The sequence below is a fragment of the Ochotona princeps genome, chromosome 6 (assembly GCF_030435755.1).
Source record: "Ochotona princeps isolate mOchPri1 chromosome 6, mOchPri1.hap1, whole genome shotgun sequence".
NCBI classification, from domain to species: Eukaryota; Metazoa; Chordata; class Mammalia; order Lagomorpha; family Ochotonidae; genus Ochotona; species Ochotona princeps.
In genome coordinates, this window is record NC_080837.1 from 27,468,550 (window position 1) to 27,491,352 (window position 22,803).

At 50.1% G+C, this 22,803-nt stretch overlaps 1 protein-coding gene across 1 annotated transcript in view; it reads left to right on the top strand.

Annotated features, from left to right (window-relative positions):
- Positions 1-3,739: 3,739 nt before the first annotated feature.
- ONECUT1 (one cut homeobox 1) overlaps positions 3,740-22,803 on the top strand; it is a 28,227-nt gene continuing 9,163 nt past the window's right edge. The window contains exon 1 of the mRNA XM_004578070.4: positions 3,740-5,351. Within this exon, the coding sequence (XP_004578127.1) occupies positions 4,235-5,351 (1,117 nt within the window). The 5' untranslated portion in view covers positions 3,740-4,234. The remainder of the gene's footprint in view (positions 5,352-22,803) is intronic.

A 22,803-nucleotide genomic window follows, 5' to 3' on the forward strand; every position in this document is an offset into this window, starting at 1 on the left:
ACAAGGGAAAGTGCAAACACTATTTAGAAGAGTTAAAATGTTTATTTTTCATGAGCAGAAAAAAAAAACCAGAATCTGAGAGGGAAAAAGTTAACCAAAGTGTTGAAAGAAAATTATAAATAGAAGATTAAACAATGATGACTGCTAATGAAGGATTATACTATTGTAATAATATAGGGGAAATCAGTGGAGGGGAGAGAGTTTGGGGCGGTTGTAAGGGAAATCCCAGTGCATATGGAACAGTATCATAAAACATAAAATAGAATAAAAAGATTAAACATTGAAAAGGGGGGGCTGGAATAATCAGTCATCACTTCTAAAAATAAATTCCTGCCTCGTTTTTAAAAATGATTTTCAGTAACTAAACACCAGGCCACTGCCTTCTAGATTTCCTGATGTTCTCTTAAGTCAATAGTCTCAATAAGAGATCTCCCAAGGTAGGCAGAGTCCAGAAGGAGACAGAGCTTGACAGGAGCCACCCACAACGAAACCCTGCATCCCTAATTACCAAGTACACCACTGTGGCCAGATACCTAAGAACCTGCTCCTTGCCCTAATCCTAGACTGGCTACAAGCATGGGGAAATACTACTGAGGCCAGGAAGGGCCACCTCCTCCCGGGTGCCCTGGGCCGATGACTGTGTTCCGAACCACCCCCCTTGCTGTTTGTGAGGCCCACAGATGAGAAGGGGGACATTTGATGGCTCAGAGGGACTAGAAACATTTCTTTGGAATGGTCCCATGAAAGCTATGAGATCTCTTACCGGCCACAAAGAAAAACACAGCACACAGCACAAACCAGTGGGAGGCTCTCTGAGAACCTTTGTGGCCAGCCTGGTTTTTACTTTTTGAGCCCTGGCAGGTTGAACAGCAAGCTCCTACCTCCCCAGCGAAAGGATTGCACCTGTCCTTCCCCACCCCTCAGACTCCTCTCCTGATATTTACAAAATAAACATCCTGAAATCCTTGCTGCCTGAAAGTTTGTCAGTAATAGGCATCCAATTGGTAGCCTTATTTTCCACCTCTTTAATACAAAAATATATACATGCATGTAATTTTTAGAAAAGCACATATGCATGTTTATAATTATGTATTGTTGATTGACACTTTTTTTCCTTTAAATTCTGTGCAGCTACTGAAAATCTAAGCATTGAACAATCAGCCATCCCCTCGCTCACACACACCTTGACCTACCAAATTTCAAGCACTTGTTCCTTACACTGTAATTCCTTCATTCATCCATAGTGAATTACATGGGGGCCAGGCACTGTTTTGGGCACTGGACTGGGGAAAATTCCCGGTCCTCCCAAGGCAACCTGGAAGCGGAATAACGATCCCAGCCGTTGATCAGTGCCATACCTTTCCCACCCCATGCACTCACCTTAAGGAGGCCTGAGAAAAGCATCCATTCTACACATCTCACATCCTCAGGAAGAGCTCAAGAATACGTCGTTTCTGATAGGGAATTTACTGCAAACTCCGTTAATTACCAGAACCCCAAGATGAAAAGCAAGCTATGCCCAGATGAGGGAGATCTGCAAACCAAAACAAACCTTGCACTTGCATTTTCAAAAAATGTTTTACAAAAAAAAAAAAAAAGTCAGATGACACATTAAACTGACCTAGCCCAACACCTACTAAACACATCCACCTCTTTCTCTCGGTTCCTCCTTTAGGAGCCAGTCCTGACTCACTCTTCACGAGGTCCCTTGGGGACAAGAAGCAAGTTGAGCTCACCTGATCCCAGTCCTCCTCAGGTGGCCTCCTGAGAAAGCCTCCAAGAAGGAGGGTTTGCAGATCAAGAGCCTAATTAGTGACACAAAGAGAAAACCATGAACAATTTGTGCACTTGGTGGTATTTACTTTCTTCTTTCTTTTAACAAACTGCCTTTGGGGAGGAGAGTTGTCATAAGGGCAAATCAATCATTTCGGCAGGATTAAAATGGGGGGGGTGGAGAAGGGGGACGGTGAGCTGGGGGACACCCAGGGACACAACAGTTTAGTTCAAAGGCTGTCAGCTACTTAGCTCTTTGTTTGGCTTATGTTGCAAAAGAGGAAAACAGAAACAAAAATAATATGCTTTATGGGTGTTTTCTTTTTTTTGCATATGAACAGATACAGACACAAGTTTAAATAATTTGTTTTCTGGATCCCTTGACGCTAGTGTAATTTTCTCAAGGCCTTCTCCTCTCTGGGAGTCCTCAATTCTTAATCGTTCATTAGACAAGCAGACACAAAGCCCAGAGGGGGAAGGACGCCCCACTTCCAGGGACTTCATACACATCTGGAGGGGACACAGGAGTGTCTTGGTGGGGAGAGAGTGGGAACTAGCCAGATTAGCCACTTCCCAGGACACTGCCACGATCTCAAGGCCATTAGTTTGGCCAGCCCCTCTCACCTCCACCTACCTATCCCTCGCCATGCTCTGGTGGAAGCTGGCCACAGAGATGGGCCTGTCCATGCTCCTAGCTGGTAAACTGTTGAGCCCAAACTATTGTCCTGAGGACATAATCACCAGAACATCATCATGCCAGCCCTGGCCTCTCCCTCTCAGGGGGCGGGGGTCTGGGAGCACTTGCAGTGGATGCACAACTGGTGGGCTTCAGCCCAGCGTCCCCAACAAACATACAGTCTGTTTGGCCCAATGCAGGCCACACACACACACACACACACACACACACACACACACACACACGCTCCATATCTAGATCCAGATACCCAGTCTCTGAGAAGCTGTCCCATTGTCAGCAGTCTTCGCCCGGGGCTGGGGCTCAGCGCTGACCCGGCTGTAACTGCCAAGAGCTGGACAATGGGCACATCTGTCCTTTCTTGAGGGATGAAAGCACCTAAGCGGACACGGGTCTGCCTTTTGTTACAGATTTTCCCCCCACAACCCCTTTCTTTTGTAAATGAAAGGAAGCGGGCATGTGGCGGCCGGCCTGGAGTACCGTCCTACTCTGGGGGGCCTCCCCACGCGTCCCCCTGCCAGGTCCTAGACACCAGGTTCGATTCCGGATTGGAGTGTAACTGGGAGCCAAAAATTGACTTTCATATCTGGACGCGTCTTCTCTCGGAAACGAGTGCCCGCGTCCACCCTCGCCAGGCAGCGGTCTCCGGGTGCTCCACCAGGAGGACCGTGGACATCCGGAAGTTAACGCGGGAACCCAGCGGGGCGCTCGCTCCCTCCCTACGGCGCCCGCCCGCCACGCGCCTCGCCGAGTCACCAACCGGGCGGGCGCGCAGCAGGAGACCGACCGAGGCGGCGCGGGACGACGAGGTAGAACCCGAGTCGGGGACTCTGGGCGCCGCGTGCTCGTCTCCCCAAGGGCCGGGAGGACCAGAGGACCGGGCGCCACGCTGACGCAGGCCCGTGAGGTACCTGTGGCCGGGAACTGGGAGGGGTGTGGGGAGCGCCGACCCTCAGGGAAATACAGTTCGCAGGGCCCGGCGGGAGGGGGTGCGCGCACAAGTCCCCCAACCCCCGCCACCCAGCTCCCCAAGCAGCCGCAGAAAGAGTGTGTGTGACACGAGGTCGGCAACGGCCTGGCCGGTCACCGCGGGAGCCCTGCGGCGCCGCTGGCCGCGCGCAGCCCCCTCCTCCGGCTGTGCGGGCGCGTCACGGCCCCGGGCGCGCGGCGGGGCGGGGGGCGGGGCCGGGCGCGCGCGCCTGCGCCGTGTGCCGGCGGGCGCGAGGGCGGGCCGCGGCGGCGAGGGCCGGCGGCGGCGGGCAGCCAGCGACCCGCGGCCACTGAGTCGGCAATAGGAGGCGAGCCATGGCTCGAGCCGGCGAGCGGCGAGGGCAGGCAGCAGCAGCCGCGGCGGGCGCGCGGGCCGCGTCAGGGGAGCCGGGGGCCTCAGGATTCTTCTGAGAAGGGCGAGAAAGGGGGCCGAGGGCGGACGGGCTGGCCGGCTGAAGGGACACCGCGCTCTCCCAACGGCGCGCGGATCTTTTTTTTTTTTTTTTTGGAAATTAATATTTAAAAAAAAAAAAGCCGAGGACGCCGAGGGGAGGTGGGGGCAAGAGGAAAGGCGAGCTACTCACACACGCGCACGCACACATCCACACACAAACACACACCCACACGCGCACAGAGACCCACAGAGCGCACAGCGAGCCGGAGGGAGGAAGCAACATTCGCCGGCAGCCGATGTGAAGACCGGACTCCGTGCGCTCCTCGCCGCCTCTGCCCCGGCCACATCGATGTTGTGTCCGCCGCCCGCTCGCCCGGATCACGATGAACGCACAGCTGACCATGGAGGCGATCGGCGAGCTGCACGGGGTGAGCCATGAGCCGGTGCCCGCCCCGGCCGACCTGCTGGGCGGCAGCCCCCACGCGCGCAGCTCCGTGGCGCACCGCGGCAGCCACCTGCCCCCCGCGCACCCGCGCTCCATGGGCATGGCGTCCCTGCTGGACGGCGGCGGAGGCGGCGGTGGCGGCGGCGACTACCACCACCACCACCGGGCCCCCGAGCACAGCCTGGCCGGCCCCTTGCATCCCACCATGACCATGGCCTGCGAGACTCCCCCAGGTATGAGCATGCCCACCACCTACACCACCTTGACACCTCTGCAGCCGCTGCCGCCCATCTCCACCGTGTCGGACAAGTTCCCCCACCATCACCATCACCACCACCATCACCACCACCACCCGCACCACCACCAGCGCCTAGCAGGCAACGTGAGCGGTAGCTTCACGCTCATGCGGGACGAGCGCGGACTGGCCTCCATGAATAACCTCTACACCCCCTACCACAAGGACGTGGCCAGCATGGGCCAGAGCCTCTCGCCCCTCTCCGGCTCCGGTCTGGGCGGCATCCACAACTCCCAGCAAGGGCTCCCCCACTACGCCCACCCTGGCGCTGCCATGCCCGCCGACAAGATGCTCACCCCCAACGGTTTCGAAGCCCACCACCCGGCCATGCTCGGTCGCCACGGGGAGCAGCACCTCACACCCACCTCGGCCGGCATGGTGCCCATCAACGGCCTTCCTCCGCACCACCCCCACGCCCACCTGAACGCCCAGAGCCACGGGCAGCTCCTGGGCACGGCCCGGGAGCCCAACCCTTCGGTGACCGGCGCGCAGGTCAGCAATGGAAATAATTCAGGGCAGATGGAAGAGATCAATACCAAAGAGGTGGCGCAGCGTATCACCACCGAGCTCAAGCGCTACAGCATCCCACAGGCCATCTTCGCGCAGAGGGTGCTCTGCCGCTCCCAGGGGACCCTCTCGGACCTGCTGCGCAACCCCAAACCCTGGAGCAAACTCAAGTCCGGCCGGGAGACCTTCCGGAGGATGTGGAAATGGCTGCAGGAGCCGGAGTTCCAGCGCATGTCTGCGCTCCGCCTAGCAGGTGAGCCAGCCAAGGTGCTGGGCGAGCGCGCGTGCCCGCGAACGAGCGGGGAGAGAGGGGCGAGGAAGCCAGAGGGCTCGAAGGAGGGAGGGAAAGAAATCAAAGTCGCGTTTCATCCTGCCTACTCCAGCCGTTTTCCTGGAAGCTGAGAGTCTTCGGTCGCCTGCGGGTGCGGACGACCTGCCTTCTCCAGGGTTCTGTGCGTTAGGCTTTGCCAGGCTCTGAGAGCCAAAGCGGCGCGACCTCGGGGACTGCGGGGACGCATTTGTGTGCTCGGGGATGGCGCTGGAAAGGTCGCACACCTGGGAGGGTTCTGAGAAATGCTCGCACCTGGCGGGACGCGGCCTAAGGGCCGCTTCTCGGGAAACACTCAGGGTGTGGAAAGAGCGAGGCGACGCGTGCAGGCAACTGCGCACGACTGCTTCGGGCCAGTACTTCCTGGCACCCATCCGATGCTGGGCAGAAATGTGTGGGAGTTTGCCCGGCAAGATTTGATTGAACTCGCTGAGGTGAGCTCGCTCCTGAGCTCTTTGCATTGGGTACTGGCAGACTCCGGGGAACTACCCTCGAAAAGTTGGGGCAAAGCTTACGGGAGTCCAGAGAGCTGCGGGGGTGCGTCGCGGGCACTGCGTAAAAGGTTAGCACGCACTCCGGGCGTGGGGCGAAATGTGCGGAAAAAGAAGGTAGCAATCAGGCAGTGCCCAAGTCCGGCCAGGGCGGCAGAGCGGTAGGAGAGCTGCCAGCCAAACACACCGACCTCCTTCGCTGCTGCCGGCTCGCTTGGGACTTGTATTTCGTTTTATTCCTCTTGGTGATTTGTTTTGTTGTTTTGTTTTGTTTTTTGTATTGGGTGGTGGCGGGGTTGGCGGAGCGGGGGGGGGGGGGTCGGGGGGAGCAGAAAGAGACTGAATCTCCCTGCAGGAGGGTGGGAGTATGCACTGGACCTCCAAGTCAGCCAGTAGAGATCTTGCGCCAGAAACCCGAGCCTAGAGCGCTTTCGGAGTTGAGCGGGAAGACAGCCCCGGGCGCTGCGCAGCGCAGCCAGACTCCACTCTAGGCTCTCCGCAGAACCCTAGGGCCCAGGGAGCGGCTGAGGTCGTCCAGTCAGCCTCCGGGATTTCAAGTGAATTCGGGGACCCGGTGAGGACAGAGGACAGAATGGGAGGTAGGGCCGAGTGCCACAGAGGGCAGAGTGGGTTTTGTAAGACCTGCTTGGAGGTTGCCAAGTTGATTAACTCAGGGGTCCACTGCCCAACCCACCCTCGTTGCTACTGGGCGCCCAGGCCTGAGCCTTTGCAAAGAGAAAGGTAAAAGCCAGAATGAGGGTTTGTTAATTAACTGATCGTTCTCCATTAATTCGTCCCTGGAGAACGAGAGGCAGTCAATCCACTTTGAGCCCGGGGCACTGAGCCGTTTCACAGTCTAAAATCAAAGCACCAGGCCCCAGCCCCTCCCCCACCTCGAGCCTGCCAATAAAAAGGGGGTGGGGGGACTCGTGCCAGGGAGCCTATGATTGGAGCCCTGGGCAACCCCAAGGGCCTGGACACTCCACACGACCCTGATTCTGAGCAAGAGGTAGGCTGCATGAGCCTGTGCCCTGCCAGGTTTCCCAAAGCCAGCCCGGGGCTCGTTTGCCACAAGGAAGGTGGTGATGCTGCTGCCTGTGCCTGGCGGCAGGTGGTAGAGGGAAGAGGAGAGGCTAAGGGTCTCCAGGGCTGACCCAGATGCCCCAGGCTGCTGAGAGGAGCGTGCTGTTCCGGAAGAAAGTGGAACATAGAGGCTGCTGCTTCTGCTCTTTCTACCCAAGCCATCATCACCAAGGTCGCCAAGGAATGTGGGAAGGAGGTGGGGATGGAGAAGGTGACCCACTAAGGAGAGTCCACTCCCCACTGTCCACCCAGCAGAGACCCTCACTGACCCTCCTGACCCCTCTGCCTTCTGTTCTGTCCCAGAAAGACAGCCGCAGGTTCTGTTCAGAGGTTATCCTGCAACCTGGGAAACTGGGCCTTGTGCCCTCTGGCCTCCCAGTTAGAAGACCCGAGCTCCAGCAACCCACGCTGGAGGGCAAGGGGGAGCCCACATGCTGGTCGAGAGCTGGGTGCTGGGCAGATGCTCAGGGGATCCAAGAGGTCATCAAAGGGGCCGCTTCCATAGCACCTGGCAGCCAAGGAGCATACTGCCTGAGCCTGGAAAGGAGGAAATCAGACTCCAGTAGAACTTGTGCTTGGCCCCGAACCAGTGGCCGACTGGGACTGGCACCCTTCTCTTTCCGCTGTGTTTCGCTAATTTCTCTGAGGTCAGGGACTTAGTGTGCCCTGTGTCCATTAGAACCTCCTTTTCGACAGGATGTTCTTATGGACTTCTGGAGCTACAAAAACCACCATCTTTTTAAGTCACAGCAAAACAAACAAAAAACCCTCTTGTTAATATTGTATTTTTAAAAAGTGAAGTTGTTTTTCTGAGCTCTGCAAATGACCCGCAGCAGTCCCTGAGTTGGGGGGCGCTCAGCATGCATTGTGGGGTACCTTGAACATCACTGCCAGCCCACTTTCTCTTTCCCCAGCTCCCACAGGTTAGGCAGCCTTTGCAACATTGCTAAGTGCTGCATCCAAAGACCACTGCCACCCCTTCTCATACCAATTTCCATAGAGGCCAGTGCTCCCACAAATTCCACCAGCGTGGCTTCTCCAGTCTCCCTGTCTTCCCCATCCCTCCTCACCACCACACAGCCTGCCAAAACCCTCTGCACGAAGCAGGGCGTTGGGGAGCTGCCTCCCTGTCAGGAAAATGCAGGCCATTGGAAGATGGGTGAAAGGAGATTGTCACCAAATTAACTGCCTTTTTAAAAAAATTCAACTTTTGTTCCCTCCATGTAATCCTGGCTGCTGCCCCGTTACAGCGCTGCACACCCCATGGCCCGTCTCAGTATGCTGTCCATCCTAGTTGGGGGAGAAGGGTGCTGGGCTGGGCAGCTGGGTGCTCCACCTCTGATGCAGGCACCTATCAAGACTCATGGAGATTAGTTTCCAGTTAAAGATTCCAGAAGGCTTTGGCCCATGGTGGGAACTGGCAGCACGGCAGAGCCTACAGTGCACACCCGGCAGTAGGCACAGCAATAGCCGATCCCGGAGGCGGCAGCTTGGCCCTAGGTTCTGACAGTGGTGGGTGGAAGGCCACTCCAACTTTGCCCAACTTGGAAGTCAGGAAACCTCCAAATTGCATTGGCGTGTGGTGTGTGTGTGTGTGTGTGTGTGTGTGTGTGTGTGTGTGCTTGGGGTGGTCAACAGGGCATCTAGCTTCTGGGTCTGAACCCCTATTCTTGTCCGGTTGGTATTTGCCCCCAGAACGACCTGCAGGAAGGCTTGAGCCCCAGGGCAGAGGGAGGAAAGGCAGCCCTGAGAAAGTCTGGCCCGACCCAAGCTGGGCCGTGTTTGCCTTGAATGGCCTTGCGGCCTTGCTGATTGATAACTGCCCCTGAGCAAGTCCATTTGCTTTGTGTTAATATTTATCCCGGCGGGTGACATTTCAGCTGTACCCTGCGGGAGTGTAATGCTGGGCTGAACCTGGAACAGCACTTTCCCACTCCTCGAACACCCCTGGGTTGGGAGAGGAGCCAGGGATTCCAGGGCCTCAGAGTGGGAGGAGACGCGCCTCGGAGATGCGAATTCTGAGTTGCAGCTGCTCCCAGCCCGCTGCGGCTCAAACAAAGGGCAGGCGGGGCACGCCCGACCACATCCGACCACGACCACCTCCTAGCCAGAGGCTAGGGGTCTGCCTGCGGGAAGCGCCTCTTCCCAAAGCCTGGGATGGTCTCCAAGCCCATAATCTGGCAGAGCCAATTCGATCCCAGAGCCCGCCAGGACCAAATGGTGGTAGTGCGCCAGGGTAGCCTGTGGTGGTTCTCACCCACCCACCCAAGCACGCCCTTTTCAAAGCCAAAAAGGTGTATGACTCTTGAGACAGTCGCCAGAAAGCCAAGCCAAACAGCTTTCTCACAACCCGTGTCTGTTCTTCCGATAGTGTGGAACAATAGTAGTTCTCTGCGCAATCCCCACTAGGGAGTGCAAACCCAGTGAGTCTAGGAAGAAATTAAATTAAAAAATAATTGTGTGGGAGCTGGGGGTTGAAGTTGGTGGTTTGCATGGGGAACCTGCTTGTGAGGCTGGTGTGTGTATGTGTAGGGTTCCCAGTAACTGCCCCAAGAAAGCCTGATGGCTTTTGTTTGGCAACCTTAGTGTCAACACAGCTAGGACGCCACACCAGAGACAAACTCCGTTGCCTATTCAGGAGTATCTGGCTGTCCTGCCAGCAGTTTAAGCCTGGAGAGCCTTAGCAGCAGTTTGGAGAGCGCTCCCAGGAGCCCTAGACATCCCCCTGGCTCAGCCATCCAGTCTTGCAACTGACCGCTTGGATAGGAAGCTGTGTTAACAGTAGCACAGTTGTGTGGCAGCAGCAAAGCTCCTCAAAGGTGCGTCTTTTGTGCTCTCCAAAGCCCAGGGCCGTCTGACTTTCTCTTGTGACCTTGAGCCCTCTGTGCGCCAAAGGGACCTGGGCTCCCGCGCCCGGACTGGGCTCACCTGCTCGGACGATGGACTGGCTCCGCTGTGGAAGCTGCGCGCGCCCTCTGCAGGCCGCGAGGCCCCGCGCCTAGCGAGCGCCGGTTGTTCAGCCCGCAGCCGGTGGAGCTGAATCCCGACAGCGTCTTTGTTGTTAGAACACCACTGGTCTAGTGGTTTTCAAAACACAGCAGTTTTGATAGAAAGAGCGTTTGGGGGAAGGAAGAGGCGATCTAGAAGCTCCAGCAAGGTCCTACCAATGCTTGGATGTTTCTTCTACTGGTGGAGCACATTACCGTCCTCCCTCCCCCGAAGTATACCCCAGCTGTAACCTCCCCAAGGAAGATACGTGTCTGGACTGTCCATCTGAGTTGTGCTTTTGCTGGCTTTTGTTGGAAAAATGCAGGGGCGGCGTAGAGAAGGTGACCCTGGGGGTCTGGATTTGGAGGATTGGGGCAGAAGGATAAGATCCGGGTGGATTAGTGATTCTTTTGTTGTATTCACTTCCAACTACCTGATTTGAGACAGGAGACAGCCCTCGAGGTCCTAAGCTTGAAAATTTGGTTTTTGTTGTTTGTTTGTTTGTTTTTTCTCGTGTGGAGTGGGTGAAAAGGTGAGGGCAGGCTGCCCAGGTCCCGGGCTCGGCGTCAGGACCATGGACAGGGCACCGCGGCTGAGTCGCCTGCGCAGTTCTTTGTGGCCAGGACTTGCATGCCTTTACCACGTTGTAGCAAGAACAGGGAAATTTACCGCTAGTGTTCTCAAGTTTCTGAAAGAGCGAGGCCTCGCCAGACAAAATGTAGCCAAGCTCCAACCTCTCCGCGCCGATCAAGTGGCAGATCTCCAGGTCCGTCCCCACAGCTTTGTTGTATGCGTCCGGGTGCACATGCGCACATTCCTCCCTGTGGGTGTGACAGGGGCTGGATCATTAAGCTAAAACGTTCAATTCAGTCCCTTTGATCCGTGCTGGGGAAAATCTATAGTCATCTCTAATCTACGAGGTCTTTAAGGAGGTTGTGCCGCGAGTTGTTTTGATGTCATCATTTCCACATTCATGGCAAATTCAGTTAATCAAACAGGTGCCGCTACCCAAAGTTCTCAGAGGAAATCGTTCTTCCAGGGCATATTGTTAAAATGTGTTCCTGGTTTTCTTTTAGGAAAGAAAATGCCCAAGCCTAATACAGGTAAGCAATTAAAAATTAAATGGGGACTTCCTGTGCCCTAAGTCCCTGTGGTTCAAAGCCATGGCCTTCAGCTGATGGTACCAAGGTTGTGTGGGCTGTCTGTGGGAAAGTGTGTAAACTGGGCATTTTAACACAACCAAAGAGCCTTGTTGGGTGGAATGTAAAATGACCCCATTACAGCAACAGAGTTCCCCACCCTTGGCAAAATGGGGTGGCCCCTAACCTAGGGAACCAGTAGAAGGAGAATGTACGGAAGTTGTGGTTGCCCACCAATACATTTCTTATAGTGTTGGAGAAAATTGCTTAGCACATATTTATTCGATGTTATTTTCATTATGGCTCTATTTAAATACAATGAATAAGCCTTTTAGGGAAGAAAAAGCCACCTTATTTCAACATGAGAAACAGCGTAACAGTCCATTGAAAAGAAATAAACAACCCTATTTTTCACATGGTTGAATTCAAGGAGCGTTCAGAAATCCTTTTACCAATAAGATTTTACAGGTTTATTTTATTTCAATACCAGTATGCTAATACTAATTAAAGGTTAATTTTTCCTGAAATTAATAGGAATTGAGTTAGGTGGTAAGACCAACCACAAAACAGCCTGAAGATTTTGATGAAGAGATAAAAGCAGTTTATCACAAGGTCTTGCTATTGGGTCATCTGCATGTGTTCCCTCCCAAAAGATGAGACATTATTATAAAACTGAAAGGATTCTAGGAACTTCGTTCTCCTTTCACTGAGGGAGATTAAGACAATTGCTGAATAAAGCCAGACCCTGAAGTACATCCGGTCAGACTTGTCACAGCAGTTGGTCAGCAGAGAGCTGGCCGTTTGTTGTGCATGTTCTATTTGCTGAGTATCGTGGGTGGGAACATTGATGATCTCATCCGATACTCAGCAGCGAGTGGCTCCCAGATCCTTCTGCACAGTGGAGCCATTTGGCTTAGAGACACTCAAGACAAAGAGAAACCCTGCCAGCTGGAGGCAGCGCCTCATACTCTGATGGAATTAGTGTAGGGTGTGACTTGGACATGGGGACTCTGAAGGATTCCAAGGGAACATTTCAGCCTAGTGTGGGCATGACTGGTCTGTGTGGAAGTTGCCATCCCCTTCTCTGATGTGTCCCTCAGTGAAGTTAGTTTGGGCACTGCAACTGCCCCACACTGACAACTTGCACTCGCTCTTCCAGTCCCCAACCCTGCACGCATCCTCGGTCCCTTCAACCCGGGCTCCTGCTGCCAGCGTGGTCCACCAAGTCAGTGGACCCAGGAGGTGGAAATGCCATAAACACCCAACTTAGAACATCTCTGCATAATAAAGTTCTTGAAATTAAACAATGTGCATCTTGCCTGGGGGGCTCTCCAACAATTAGTTACAGAAACATTTGTTTTGTACTGAGACTTGTAAGAGAGAGATTTTATTGCTCTCCTTTGAGGAAGCAGTCAGGGGGAATATAACAGGGCTGGATGTGCAGTCCGTCTCCCCGTCCATTTGTTCACTTAAACAATTATTGATGCACAAGATACATCTCATTAGATGTGGGCAGGGCTGGTCCAGGGGGACCGAGCCTGGAGGAAGGCCCAGGGGCCCAGATCCTCCCAGGCTTCCAGGCATTGGTGTTCTGGGCGGAGTGTGGGAAGCATTTACATTTCTTGGCTCCACATCAGCGCCTGCCTAGTCATGCCAAAGCTTGCCTGTTACACATATTTGAGGACTCTGCACACATACACACAAATAATAGATTAGATACAACTCTGCTTGTATATATAATTATGTTGGCACTTGTCCAGAAGGCAACTTACGATTTCCTCAAACCCTGCCTGTTTCCAGCTACCCACGTGTTTCTTGCCTTCCCTTGCATATGCCAGAGCATAGCAATGCAAGTCAAGACCTGCAGCTTCTGAAAACACGCTTTCGTTTTCACATCTGGCAGTGATCTCATAGTCACAAAGAGAGGTTATCAGAGGAACACAATAAACTATATGCTCTTCGCTTTCTTTCCTGTCTTCTTCTGAAACAAATCAATGGGGAGAATTAAATAAACAAACGAACGACGCACGCCACCTAGTGACCTCCTTGCTCACTGCAGGCTCCGCGATTAGAGTGCGTGCGAGGAGTGGCTAAACCTGATCCGAAGTATTGATGGAGTACAAAAATCGTTCATTAAGGCAATTTAATCTTTGCTATTAAATGTTCTTTCAATTCATTTGGGGTAATTAAGATGCAGTTAAAGTGATTAAATTCTAATTACTTATGCTAGACAGAGACATATTTGTCACACTAATGCGGTTAACTAAGGACTCAGAAAGAAAGTTAACATTTACTTCAAATGATGCAACTGGAAAAATCAGTTCCTCTTTTCATCATTAATCCAGTGAGCTGGGTGATTATGTGATGGTGCTACACGCTCATTAAATAGGGGAAGTGCTGATTAAAATGACTGCCAGGAGGAAAACTTGAACCAGAAGCATTTCAACACCCTGTGATCAGCATTTCTAGGAAAAATTACTCAGAGTTCCTCCCCTGCAAGTCCCTCCACCCCCCAAAATGAGTTTTACTCTGACAATTAAAAGAGGGGTGCCTCTCAGGACGCTTTTATCATCAGCCTGCAGATGTTGTTGAACCAAAAGGTATCTTCTTTTTATGATAAAGGAGTACTGGGGTGCAGAGCCGAAAGGCAGGCAGGCAGGCAGGGGCGGGAGGCTCCAGCTTGAGCCTCTTCCCCAACAGGCGTTAGGAGCCGGCTATGAGCCAGAAATACTGTTCCTGCCAGGAAGCAGTGAGACAGAGACCTCTGCATGGAATTGGCATGTGTTTGCTTGGTATGCACACTCTGACACCCCAGTAAGCACCTCTGCTCCCAGTGGACTCTTGTCAATGTTGGAAAGCTAGGTTTCATGATCAACTAACAAGCCATTGAGGCTACTTTGCCGTGATCTCCAAATTCAGATGCATTACCCATGCAGAATTTAGAGTTTGTGTTTCTCACAAAGGAGAAGCCAAGCGTTTGCTGTGGGTGGGAGGGAGGCAGTAAGTAGGGGAATGACCCGAGGATAAAGAATGACCAGTGTGCTCAGTGTGGATTATTTTCCCTGGGAGGCTTGTGTCTTTTTGGCCCAGTTAAATTGGTATGAGGAAATCACAACTGTGGAGGTGGTCTTTCCCCACCCCCCTGCTTCTCCCCATGAGTAATAGTATCCCTGATCACTTCATGGCCAAGGAGCTAAGCTTAGCAAAGTAATCACTTTGATACAACAACTACCTTCTAAAAATAGGTCAGTTATTTGAATACTTACTGAGTCATTGTCATCTTAAATAACCAAGAAAAGAAAGCCTCTGGGTTAAGAATCAAGTGCGCTGGAGAAAGGTTCTGCAGTCATTAGCTCTCAGACCTTGTCAGGGAAGTGAGCCTTTCTGGGTTTGTGTCCTTCAAGCTGTCCTCCAGGTCCCCCCTTGCATGACTGGTGGCCTCTCAGAGAACTGTGCATCCACTGCCACACGCAGAGCTAGCCCTGTTGTCCTCTTTCTGGGTAGTGCCTTGTCCCCGATGTGAAGACTGAGGGGGGATTATATTTTGTAAATGGAGAAGCAATCTTTCTAAAGAAGACTAGTGCTTTGTGCATTTTGATATATTTGAGTTAAGTTTTTTTTCAAAATATTATACTTTGGACACAATTGGGTCTCTCATGAGAACCCTAGTTCCTGTACACCCAACTGCTAAATCTGTGTTAAAGTTTTGTGTTGCAAGAACAAATGGAATAAATTTGAATTGTGCTACAAAAAAAAAAAAAGACAGAGGAGGTCAGTCAAGCTGGCGGTGTCAAGCTGGCTCTCGCATCATGAGGTCAGGAGGAAGTCTCCTGTCCAGTTAGGAGGACTGCCTTCTGGCATGGCCTGTCTCAGATCCCAGCTGCACCGTTGTTGGCAAAGACAGGGCCCCTCAGGAAATTCAAACACTGCTGGCAGCAATGTAAATTAACACATTTGCTACAAAAAAGAATTTGCCTTCACCTTGTAACCCTGCACCTACACACATCTAGCAGGTCTCGTCTTTGATGTCTACTTATATTTTAGATAAGCTCACATATGCTCCTGGATATGTGTGAAGAAGACTAAAAATAAAAGCATTATCCTGAGAGAGAGAGAAGACTAAAACCAACCCTAAATGTACAGTACATAGCTCTTGATATGTTCATGCAGTGTGGTAGTATAATGTGGGGAAAAGATAAAGCCACACTATACACAACATAGGAAAGTCTTGGGGGAAATATGGAACTTTAAAAAAGAAAGAGAGAGAAGAGGGAAAAAAGGAAAAAAAAAAAGAAAGCCACATCAGACCAATGCCATTTTTTCAAAGCTCAAAGCAAGCAATGCTAAAAGGCTGATTGTTTCAAGATCCGTAAATATGGGCAAATACTCCTTCTTAGGAAGCAAAAACAAGATGGCCGGTTCAGGCGAGTGGCTGCCCGTGGTGGGGGAAGCCCTGTGATCAAGCGGGGGTCACAAGATAGCTAGTTCTCTGGCTCTCTTCTTGGGCAGCAGGTTCCTGTGCATTTTTGTTGTTGTCACTGTGCTTCAGGTCTTATGTACGATACATATTGCTTTGTAAACAGTAATTTTTAAAAAATTGTATCTTTGGGGAGGAAGAGATTGTCTTTGTCTCATTTTTCAACTCCCATTTGGAACAACCCCAGGAGCTTTTGCATTAACAGTTGGGCAAGTTTTAATCCTATAACAAAATGTCATGCAACCGTCTAGAGGGTGTGGGATGTGAAAGACGAAATTGCATTGATATAGAAAGAGGAGTTAGCTTTTTCATTCATTTGAGCACCTGCTACACAGCAGACTCTGTGCTCAGGCCTCGGGATGGAGTGTTCAGCACACTTGTCCCAGGGTAGAGAACCGTTAATGGGATTTTTGAGGTTGTGTGTGTTTGTGTGTATTCTGGGAAGGCAAAGTTTGGCAAAAAGAAGATCAAAAAATTATGTCTTAAAATTAATTTATTTATTTGAAAGGCAGAGTTACAGAGGGAAGAGAGAGAAGAGGAGAGATCTTCCTTCCACTGGTCCACTCCCCCAAGGGCCATGGTGACCAGAATTGGGCCCACCTGAAGCCAGCATCCAGGAACTTTTCAGAGCCTAAAGGAAGTTGTGATCTTCCAAGAGGCAAAAATGGTCAGGTTTCTGTTTTGACAGTATGCTGGTGTGGTGGTGGGGGGTGATGGGAGCAGAAGTAGCAGGGGACTACCTGGTAGCTGAGGTGTGTGTATGGTGATGGGGGCGGGGGGTGTGATGGATTATAAGGATCCAGTTGTCTCTGTTAGCAAGGATGGAGGAAATAGAGGGGTAAATTTTGAGAGCTGTTTCCACGGTAAAATGGAGCAGACATGATGGGAAATGGAGATGAACCAAGAGCTAATCCCATGGCCCCACCTGGGAAGCTGGCCACTTATATGTATATATATACACCTGCAACCACAGAGTGGGCAAGCATAGATGGAATGTTTCAGAGTAGCCCACCCTCTCAAACCTTTTCATAAGAGGGATGTGCTTTTTGGCCTCTGGACAGCTTCTCAAGGTGCCGAATCAGGAGGACTGTATGTGCCTCATCCCGAAATGCAACTTCCTGAGCAAGGGATGTGTGGTGCTGGTGAAGTTGTCTCTGCAGTTCAGTTTCCATTACCGAGGGGTGGTGGGCAGCAGGGATCACTCCCAAGCCAGCCGAGCCCTGAACAGCTAGATGAAAGGTTTACCCAGACTCACTATGGGAGAGCAGAAATAACTGTCAGCAACGGTAGATCAGGAGGTTTTAGTTTTTGTTTTAAATGACAGCAGGAAAAGATAGAAGCACAGACCTGCTGGCAGAGCAGAGCAGCGCTGACGAGTCTTGGCTGGAGTCCCTTAAAATCAGTTTGCAATGGAAACTAAGCACTGAGCACTGGAAAGTCAGGTACCTTATAAAGAAAGAAACATTGCTTTTCTGTAATCTACTGGTTTTCACCATGAACCCCCAGATTTTAAAGAATAATTGTTTTCAGTTAATACATACTTATTTTAATACATGGTATGTGAACAGCATTTTCTTTTAAAATTAGAAGAAAGGTTCCTTAAAAAGCTTCACAGAGAAAACCAAGTTTTCCTCCCGACAAACTTCCGAGGTACCTATCTAGCCCCTTCCCCTTAGCAGCAACCTGTTACTGGTTGCTCAGGTACTCATCAGAAACAGGCAATGGCTTTTCAAGGGTGGGAGCCCAAGAGAGGGAGGGAGGGAGGGAGGGAGGGAGGGAGGGAGAGAGAGAGAGAGAGAGAGAGAGAGAGAGAGAGAGAGGCCCTCTTTTAAAAAAAGAACCAAAGGCTGATAGATGCCAAACGAAAAAAAAAAAAAAAACGAACCAAGGGCATTTTCCTTCTCATAGAGGGTGACTTTGAAGGGAAAACCATGAGTTCCTTTGGTGTTTTGGCTGCGAATTGCCTTCCTAGAAATGTGTTTACATGCTCAGCCGAAAGTGTCTCTGTGCCATGATCTGAATAATGGAGTTGAAGAAGAGGCACAGATGAACCCCCTTCTGGGTGGACTGGAACAAACTATGCCCAAGTGCTTCAACAATGGTCCCCTTAGTGCATCTCTTTCATCAAAGAAAACAGCGTGTAGATATTGTTCAGGGGCAGGGTAAGGTGTTTCTTGGGACTCCCACATCCTGTGTCAGAGTGCTTGGGTTCTGAGATGTAGCTCCACTCCCAATTCCAGCTTTCTGTTTATGCATACTCCAGGAGGCAACAGGTGAAGGCTCAAGCGACTGCATCCCTTCTCCATCCAGGCCTCCCACATGAGTGTCAGGGACCCAGCACGTTGTCCACTGCTTTCTCAGCTCATTAACAGTGACCTGCTCTGGAAGTGAAGCAGCCCTCTGGTATGGAATGCCAGCCTCCAGATGGCAGCTTAACTCCACACCACAACACCAGCCCCAGTTCCCTCGCAAGAGTTCTTCTATCTGCATTTATCTGATGTTTCCTCATGATTGTCTGTGAAATTACTTATATAAAATTCATTTTAAATTCTTTTCTTTCACTAAGTTTAGTTTACAGAGATTATGATTGAACATATCTTAGCACCATTAAGTAATATTTAAAACATGATTTCAAATGTTATATTCTGAAATTATTTGAAATATATAAACTGTTGCATAAATCAAATAGTTGTAAACAATATCTGTGTACCTTTTACATTGGTTCATTGCCCAATGTTCAGTTGATCCAGTGATGTTCTTTCTAGCATCGTTCTCTTCTAGCATCTCTTTACTGGAGCATCTTTGTCTCTTATGACTTAGACATGATTCAAGAATGTATTCTGTCTTCTTTATTTTTTAAAGATCTATTTATTTTATTGGAAAAGAAGATTTATGGAGAGAATGAGAGACAGAGAGGAAGATCTTGCATCTGTTGGTTCACTCCCCAAGTGGCCGCAATGGCCAGAGCTGAGCTGATCTGAAGGCAGGAGCCAGGAGCTTCTTCTAGGTCTTCCACACAGGTGCAGAGTCTTCTACACAGGTGCAGGGTCCCAAGGCTTTGGGCCATCTTCTGCTTTCCCAGGCCACAAGCAGGGAGCTGGAAGGGAAGCGGAACAGCCAGGACAAGAACCAGCGCCCACATGGGATCCTGGTGCTTGCAAGGTGACGATTTAGCCATTAAGTCATTGTGCTGGACCCATATTTCCTCTTGTTTTATGTTCAGCTGACATTTCCCTAGTGATTCAGTTGAGTTTTACAATTTCTCACCCAGAAAGATGCATGATGACAGGGTGTCCTTCAGTGTGTGTGTGTGCTGGTGTATGTGTGTATGTACGTATGGCAAACCAGTGTAGCAAACCGCTGCTTAACCTGCTGTACCATAACATCAGCCCCAAGATGTTTTTCTTGCTTTTTCTTACTTCCTTTCTTCAACAGTGAGAACCCTGGCACCCCAAAACTTGCTCCTTTGTGTGTGTGTGTGTGTGTCTGTGTGTGTGTGTGTCTGTGTGTGTGAAAGACACATTTATTCACTTGCTCAATCCTTAGTATATGATGCACTTTAAAATAGTTCCAAAATTGCTTATGTGCAGAAAATAAGCCCACTTAAAAAAAATTTAAAGCAGGGTTCATTTTCAAACCCCCTCATACTTCAACACCCCCACCCCACCTCAGCAGCTGAGGTGATTCTAATACATGCTAATTGCGAACAGCATAGCCCAGGCCATGCATCATGGGTTAGTTGCATGTGTTTCTGGGATATTTGTACAATAATACTTTCAACCTACTGCATATATATCCGCCTTTAGACAAGACCACTGTGCCAGCATAGGGGTGGAGGTATAGATTTAAAAGGAAATAGATCTCCAGTTTCCTGGTTCACCTCTTGGTGTCAGTGATATGTTCTTCCTCTCTCAGATGTGAAACACACATTCCAGCCTGTAAGATCTCCCCACGCCCAGAGCTATCTTCTTATTTTTAAAGATTTGTCTTAGGGCCCAGCACTGTAACCTAGCAGCTAAGTCTTCACCTTACACACTCCAGGATCCCATATGGGTGCAGGTTCATATCCCAGCAGCCCACTTCCCATTCAGCTCCCTGCCTGTGGCCTGTGAAAGCAGTCAAGGACGGCCCAAAGCCTTGGGACCCTGCACCCACATGAGAGACCAGGAAAAAGCTCCTGGCTCCTGGCTTCAAATCAGCTCAGCTCTGGCCATTGTTGCCACCTGGGGAGTGAATCATCAAATGGAAGATCTTCCTCTCTCTCTCTATTCCTCTCTGTATATCTGACTTTCCAATAAAAATAAAATGAATTTTTTAAAAAAGATGTCTTATTCATTTGAAAGTCAGAAACATAGAGAGAAAAGGAGAGAGAGAGAGAGAGATCCTCCGTCTGCTGGTGCACTCTCCAAGTGAAACAACAGCTAGAGGTGGACCATTCCAAAGCCAGGAGCCAGGGGCTCCAACGTCCAGGCCGTTCTCCTCTGCTCTCCCTGCCGCCAGCAGGGAGCTACTCCTTTTCAATGTTCCATCCCGTGTTAATTTCCTCTGCGCCTTCTGTTCTCCGAGATGTTTCTCCATCCTGCTCCCTGCCTGGGCCTGAACCACTCTCTGTTCCAGTCAGAGGAGTAGTGGCAGTAGTTTCCTCCACCAAGGGGTCAGCTGTCCTTCCTTGACCTCCCAATGACAGGAAGATCCCCACAGCGCCACTAAACTGCTTCAAAATCAACTATCAAGGGATTATGGCTGAGTCATGGAATTGTGTACACATTGCAATAAGAGTTGTGTCTTAGATGTCTGTATTTTCCTTCTCTTTAAGTAGATTTTATTTTTAATTATTTTTTATTTAATTTGTTTGAGAAACAGAAAACAGGCTTATTCCCCACAAGTGCCCATGATAGCTAGGGCTGGGCCTGGATGAAGCCATGAGTTTAGATTCCAATCCAGGGTTTCCACATGTGTGATAGAGACACAACTGCTGGAACCATCACTGCTGCCTCCCAGGGTACACATTAGCAGGAAGCTGGGAGTGGGCGCAGAGCCAGGGCTCTGACTCAGGCCCTCCAAGCATCTTAACCGACAGTCCAAATGTCCATCCTGGTTGTTCCTGTTTTCTGTGGAGCCGTTGTCAACCTGTTTCCCCAATGGGGAGGTTAAGTATGTCAAGAAATAAACCATGGTCAGGTCTTATGGACTGTGAAAGAACAGTAGGTAGGTAAATAAGTATTTTCATGCTGCCTGAATGGGAAATGGAATGAAGAAGGTTTTACAGGGGGAAAAAAATGATACTTGAACTTGAACTTGACCTTATATGGAAGTTTTCATGTAGAAAAGAGGCAAGAAGGACATTCTGAGTGGAGGAAATGTTTGAGCAAAGGAATGGAGGTGTGAAAGTCTTGACAACTTCTGAGCAGTGTGGCACGAGTGGAAATGAAGGTGGGAAAAGTAGTTTGCTACACTTGATCTTAGCCAAAAGGCCGAGAAGCGATGAAAAATGGTTGTGGTCAGTGACCAGGTTCCTTTTTTGTTTTGTTTTGTTTTGTTTTGTTTTAATAATCTGATTTTGTTAGTATAGTCTTTTTTTTTAATTATTTATTATTTAACTTCAGTAATTACATTGTATTATGTGACACAGTTACATAGATACTTGGGTTAGTATAGTCTTTTTTAAGATTTATTTATTTTTATTGCAAAGTCAGATTTACAGAGAGGAGGAGAGACAGAGAGGAAGATCTTTTGTCCAATGATTAATTCCCCAAGTGACTGCAATGGCCGGAGCTATGCCAATCCAAAGCCAGGATCCAGGAGCTTCTTCCAGGTCTCCCACATGGGTGCAGGGTCCCAAGGCTTTGGGCCGTCCTCGACTGCTTTCCCAGGCCACAAGCAGGGAGCTGTGGCCTGGGAAAGCACATATGAGATCCCAGTGCCCATATGGGATCCCGGCGCATGCAAAGTGAAGACTTTAGCCACTTAGGCCACCACGTTGGGCCTGAGGAGGTTCTTGCATGTCATGGTAGAGCAACCACCAAGGACTCTCCTCATGGTTTGTGAAAGACCCTTGTGAAGCTAACAACAATATATTTTAGCAGAGAAACAACATTTACAAATTGAGTCTACAGATAGTTTTCCAGAAATGCAAGCAAGGAAAATGTCACTAACTTGGAATTAATTATAGAAAAATGTCGGATAACTTAGTGAAATCAAAATTGGAGATTATTTTTAAAGGAATTCTATTTTGCAAATTTCAGTTGCTAAGAATGTTATAAAGTCTTTTACAAAGCTATTAATTAGAGAAATTTGGATCAATAAACTTTACAATTCACTGTAGACCATTGTGAACTAAAAATGAGTGGTAAGCATGTCACTCATCAACATGCCATCTGCTCTGACTGTTTTGTAGGATAAACGTCATCCCTGGACATCCATGTTACCTATTTACAGTTATTGGAGTTAAAGCTGTGAGGATCTTTTTCACATGAGAGAGATAATGATGTGATGGCATTACAGTGGACCAGGCATTAACAGAAATTTGGGAATTTAGCAGTCAGGGTTTTTGAAGCAAGGTTTGAAACAAGAGCCACATTATCCTTTGCTACCCATCAGATGAGCAGGTGCAAGGCGGTAGGTTCTCTCCCAGCTCCTTTGAATCTGCATTTCAGGGGAGGGAAGGCTTAGGATGGAGGGTTTCTCTTCCTGTGGGTAAAGGAGAGCTTGTGGCCATGCTCCAGAAAGTGTGCGGCCTGTCTGTGAGCGTGCATGACCAGTAAGAGCACATGCAGGTGTCACTGGAGTAGAAGATGCATTCATTCAGCAGGAACGCTCAACTCAGGTGCAGCCTGTGCCAGAGGGGACAAAAGACAAAGGCGGGAAGACAAAATGTGGGTGTGCACCTGTAGAGGGCAGGAACTGAAATGTTCTAGAATCTCACAGAAAGGGCAAGAGCATGTGCTCCTGTGAGTGCACACCTCTGGTCCTCACAACACTGTCTCTGTACCCTCCACTGCCTCACATCCAAGCTCTCCTGTTCACAGTTGATGTGATCTTAGGCCAATCTCTTAACCTGGCAGAGCCCCAGGCCACTCATGTGTCAACTAGAGATAATACTAGTTAAACATGGTGCCTACCTTGGGCAGTAACAAAGGCCTGTAAGGCAATTCACACATAGCAACCTAGAGAGGAGTGGTTAGTCCGGGTGTTTTACA